Source organism: Anarrhichthys ocellatus, unplaced genomic scaffold, assembly GCF_004355925.1.
Source record: "Anarrhichthys ocellatus isolate YVR2014 unplaced genomic scaffold, GSC_Weel_1.0 scaffold3562, whole genome shotgun sequence".
NCBI lineage: Eukaryota > Metazoa > Chordata > Actinopteri > Perciformes > Anarhichadidae > Anarrhichthys > Anarrhichthys ocellatus.
This window is the reverse complement of record NW_022283536.1, coordinates 1-5,516: the sequence shown is the minus strand read 5'-3', so window position 1 is coordinate 5,516 and position 5,516 is coordinate 1. Positions and strand designations below refer to the sequence as shown.

The 5,516-nt window shown below is 44.0% G+C and overlaps 1 protein-coding gene across 1 annotated transcript; it reads right to left on the bottom strand.

The window, feature by feature from the left end:
- Positions 1-984: 984 nt before the first annotated feature.
- LOC116379014 (metabotropic glutamate receptor 6-like) lies at positions 985-4,653 on the bottom strand (the record flags this gene model as incomplete). Its single annotated transcript, XM_031840927.1, has 5 exons — positions 985-1,343; positions 1,414-1,554; positions 1,648-1,802; positions 1,994-2,129; positions 4,437-4,653. Coding segments are annotated over 5 exons (1,008 nt in total), but the record flags the coding sequence as incomplete, so codon positions are not given.
- Positions 4,654-5,516: the final 863 nt, after the last annotated feature.

Sequence of the window (5,516 nt, the reverse complement as noted above, 5' to 3'; positions counted from 1 at the left end):
ATGAAGTGGTGTCTGAACCTGGTCTTGTGGGACCAGATGAAGCTGTCCTGAACCTGGTGTTGTGGGACCAGATGAAGTGGTGTCTGAACCTGGTGGTGTGGGACCAGATTAAACTGTCCCTGAACCTTTTACCTCAGGGGTCAGCATCAGAGTCCCTGTTCAAGTTTATGTCTGATATCTTTGAATTAAATATGGAGAGAGAGAGAGAGAGAGAGAGAGAGACAGGTAGTCAGACAGACAGGTTTCAAGGCGTGCAGCTGTGGCTGTTACAGATTACATCTTCTGTCTTCCAGCTGCTGCAGCTTCTCGTCCTTATAAAATATAGATTTTTTGTCGAACAGAATGAAGCTGCTGCAGTTTGTTGTGCTGCTCTGAAAATCTCTCTGAAGACAGTTTCTGTCTGTGATGGTGGATTTTAAACTGTCTGAAGACTCTCAGTCCTCCATATAGTGACTCAGTGTCCACATGTTGGAAAGAGAAGACAGATGTTTAAAAGAAAAGTGAAGGAGGACATTATGTCAAATTAGAATATTTACATTTTCCTCTAGAAAAGTGGTGAGATGCTGCATCTGCTGCTGCTTCTGAAGCCAAAGGTGTTGGTGATTCATGTCTGAAGATACTTGAATCATTTATTGAAGAGATGTGGTTGTGTTTTATTTATGGTGGAGCTGCTCATGCTTCAATATGTTGTGCATATGCTTTCATCTTATTAAAGTCAACAGGCCTTGTCTTCAAAAGTTACAGACAAACATTCGGTCATACCCAAAAACTGATTAATAAGTTTTGTTCAGGGTCACCTTAATAATGTACCATATATATTATACAGTATATATTATATATATATTGGTGAACATTAGATGAATTTAGATGAAATATTTGTAGAAAGAAATAAAAATAAGAAATGGCAGAATTATTTTATGTCCCTAATGGACATGGCTTCACTGTTTAGTCCTCTGGGTCAATCAGCCTGAGAAGTCTCCTTCATCACCGCCTTCCTTGTTTACAGACATAGACCTTGAGACCAGAACTTTGAACGTGACCCTCAGTCTCATGTCCCAAACGTCCCTGTGATGCAAATGAAGTTCCTCTCCCTCCAAACACAGCAACACCTGGTTCTCTAGCAGCTCTCTGAGTGTTGTTACCGTTGAAGTTGACGGCTCTGATGTAGTCCAGCAGCAACCGTCCCTCCACAGGGTCCATGTCGCTGCAGATTCCGGGGCTGCTGGGACACAGATCCAGGTGCATGCTGTGCAGAGCGTAAGCGACGGCGTAAACCGCATCAATCACAAACTGAACCTTCCCCTCCTGCTCGTAGGATGAGTCCTGACCGATCCTCTCCTCACCTGCAGGGACACACACATGTGGTCAAAGGAGGGTCTCACCACCAGACTCCGCCCACTCAAGTCTGCCTACCTGTACATTTCCTCCTCTCAGGGTCCAGTTTGATTCCAGGCCGGGTCAGTTTACACCTAAAGTCGTCCTCCCAGAACTCATTAAACCAAATGTTCCTGCGGTTGTTCTCCAGAGAACGAGACATGAAGTACTGATCGAAGCCTGTACAGCACACACACATACACACGCACACACACACACACAGTCAGGTTCAGTCTCTTTCAGTCCGTCATGTTATTCTACGGGTATTTTTACCATCTATAGAAGCCCGTTTGGGCAGGATGGTCACAGCTCCCTCAGCCACGTCCTCCAGCTCTGTGATTGGTGAACTTTTTGCTCCCCAGCTGTCCGACCCCACAAACAGGAAGTGACCAGTCAGGTTGGCGTGCTTCGCCGCCTCAAGGACACGCCTACCAGGAAGGGAGGGGAGTCGTCAGAGTAGTCATGTGACTATAATGTGACTAGAAAACCTGGTTTGGACTGAATGTGATGATTGTCAGTGTGTGTGCGTGTGTGTGTGTGTTGTGTGTGTGGGTGGGGGGGGGGCTGTTTGTTTGGTTTTGTTGTTGTTTATATGAACCAGTGTTGTCTGTGTTTGTACTTTATGTCGTCCTCGTTGGCGAAGATGATCACTCCTCTGGCGTTACTCGTCTCCATCAGACGTTTTATGATCTTATCAAACTCTCCGGCCGTCGCCTCACGAGGAATCTTCACCGACTGAGCGATACACACCCCACCTGACAGAGAGACAGACAGGTTTAATGTGAGTGTGTTATTTTGTGCCACGATGTAAAATTTTGAAATGGTTTGAAAACAAATTGTTAAACTTTGGCATAAAGACGTCTGTGATGAATTTAATATGTTTCGTCTTTGTTATCGTCAAAATAATTAATACATTATTGTCTTTTTACCCCAAAACAAGCTGTATGAGCTCAGGTCAATAAGACCTGTAGAAAAATTGAAAATATAAGTTAAAAACATTTAATATTCACAAGAACTTAAACTGATAATAATAATAATAAACATGATCTTCTTTGATTTCTAATCAGCTATAATGGAGCAGGAACACAAAATGAATTAACATGAAACATTCTCTCAACAGGAGGATTACAACATTATCTGAAGAATAGTATCAGAACATGTGACGTTTTAACCCAAAAACATTTGATGATTCATTATCTGTGTGGATTCCTGTCACAGGAATTCTGGGAAAAAAGTGAGTTATTCCAGAAACGTGATATTTTTTAAATCAAGAAAGAACCTTCATCATTTACAACATCTGGACTAGAAAACGCAGTCGGCAGAGGAAAGTAGAACAGAGTACAATCGTGATGTAGCCGCCTCTCTGGAGATCAGCATGAAGGGTTAGGGGTTAGGAGTTAGGAGTTAGGGTTATGGGTTAGGAGCGATCATCCTGGTCCCCAAGAACCCCTCCATCACAGGATTAAATGACTACAGGCCCGTCGCCCTGATGTCTGTGGTCATGAAATCCTTTGAGGAACTGGTGTTGACCCATCTGAAGGACATCACAGGACCCCTGCTGGACCCCCTGCAGTTTGCCTACTGTGCAAACAGGTCGGTGGATGATGCAGTCAGTATAGGACTGCACTACATGCTGCAACACCTCGACTCCCCAGGGACATATGCAAGGGTTCTGTTTGTGGACTTCAGCTCAGCGTTCAAACACCATCATCCCAGCAATACTGCAACCCAAACTCTCCCAGCTCACTGTGCAGCCTCCACCTGTCAGTGGATCACTAACTTCCTGACTGACAGGACGCAGCAGGTGAGGCTGGGAAACACCACATCCAGTACTCGGACTATCAGCACTGGCGCCCCCCAGGGATGTGTGCTCTCCCCACTGCTCTTCTCCCTCTACACTAATGGCTGCACCTCAGAGGACCCAACGGTCAAACTCCGCAAAGCTCCGAAGTTCGCAGACGACACAACGGTCATCGGCCTCATCAGGGACGGTGACGAGTCTGCGTACAGGCGGGAGGTTGAACAGCTGGTCCTCTGGTGTGGTCAGAACAACCTGGAGCTGAACAGGCTCAAAACTGTGGAGATGACAGTGGACTTCAGGAGGAGCCCCCCAACACTGCCCCCCCTCACCATACTCAACAGCACGGTGTCTGCTGTGGAGACCTTCAAGTTTCTGGGATCCACAATCTCCCAGGACCTGAAGTGGGCCCCCAACATCGACACCATCAGGAAAAAGGCACAGCAGAGGTTCTACTTCCTGCGACAGCTCAGGAAGTTCAACCTGCCTCAGGAGCTGCTGATCCTGTTCTACTCAGCCATCATCCAGTCTGTTCTCTGCTCCTCTATCACTGTGTGGTTTGGAAACAGGACAGGAACAGACTACAACGGATTGTCAGGTCTGCAGAGAGGATCATTGGTTCCAGCCTGCCCTCCATCCTGGACTTGTTCACCTCCAGAGTCAGGAAACAGGCTGGAAAGATCACTGCAGACCCATCACACCCTGGACCCATCACAACTCCTCCCCTCTGGTAGGAGCTACAGAGCTCTGTAAGCAGAAACCACCAGACACAGTAACAGCTTCTTTGCACTGGCCATCACTCTCATGAACAATAAATAAGTTATACTGCACTATTACCACCACTTACAATTCATGCCATTGTCTATAGGTTTATGTTCACATGTGTGTATATATATATATATACACTTTTTCTCTCGGATATATATTTATACTTATATTGTATATATATTTTGCTGCCCTTTTTTATTCTTTATACATATATTTTCTTGTTTATTGTAAATTTGTGTTTGTACATTGAGAGCGGAGTGGAAACCCGAGACAAATTCCATGTATGCGTAAGCGGCTTTCAGGGCGATAAGCCACGCCCCCTCTCCAGCGCGTCTAGCGAGTCCAGCGTGATTCGCGCGATTCACGAGAATGAACACAAATAGTCCCCGGCGAGACCGGCGGCGCGAATGAGGCGAATACGCGGCGCGAATCATTTGCGCCGCGTTTGGTGTGAACACGGTATTAGGGTTAGGAGTTAGGAGTTAAGGTGGCGTACCAGCCTCTCTGGAGATCTGCATGAAGGCGTCCACTCCGCTCTCTCCGTAGTTCCCCTCCGATGCCAACGTGGACACGTAGTTCCAACCCAGAGCTCGGACGACGTCCAGCATGGCCTGAGCCTGGTACGAGTCCGGAGGAACCACCCGGGAGAAGAAGTCGTACCGGTTATTATCGCTGAGCTCCGGAGCCGTTGACGCATAGCTCACCTGAGGGATCTGGATCGACAATCAATAACCACTCATTTAAATTAATTATCATTGACACTGTTTCATTTTGCCAAAATGACAAAACACACAACCTGATGAATCACTTAAAGATTATTAAAAAAAAAATAAACGAGCAGATGAAAAAAATCTCTCTATTGATCAATAACTAGAGCCCATTCATCAATAGCTAGAATATATTGATCAATAAATGAACTCCACTGATCAGTAACTAGACTCTATTGCAGTAACAGGAATCTATTGATCAGTAACTAGACTATTGATCAGTAACATGAATATATTGATCAATAACTAGACTCCATTGATCAATACCTAGACTCTACTAATCAATAAGTAGGCTCTACTGATCAATAGACTGTATTGATCAATAGCTGGACTTAATCTCTTCTTCCCGATCAATCACACTTGTCCTACATGTTGTTCTCTCTCAGAAACCTGACATGTGGTTGATAATTACTAATCAATGCTAATCAATGAGGATCATTCATTGATTAGTATTGATTATTACTAATCAATGACGATCATTGTGAATCAATAATCATTTTGTATTCTATATAATATTGATCAATAACTAGACTCTACTGATCAATAACTAGACTACTGATCAATAACTAGACTACTGATCAATAACTAGACTCTACTGATCAATAACTAGAATATATTGATCAATAGCTAGACTCTATTGATCAATAGCTATAATATATTGATCAATAACTAGACTCTATTGATCAATAACTAGACTCTATTGATCAATAACTAGAATATATTGATCAATAACTAGAATATATTGATCAATAACTAGACTCCATTGATCAATAACTAGACTCCATTGATCAATAACTAGAATATATTGA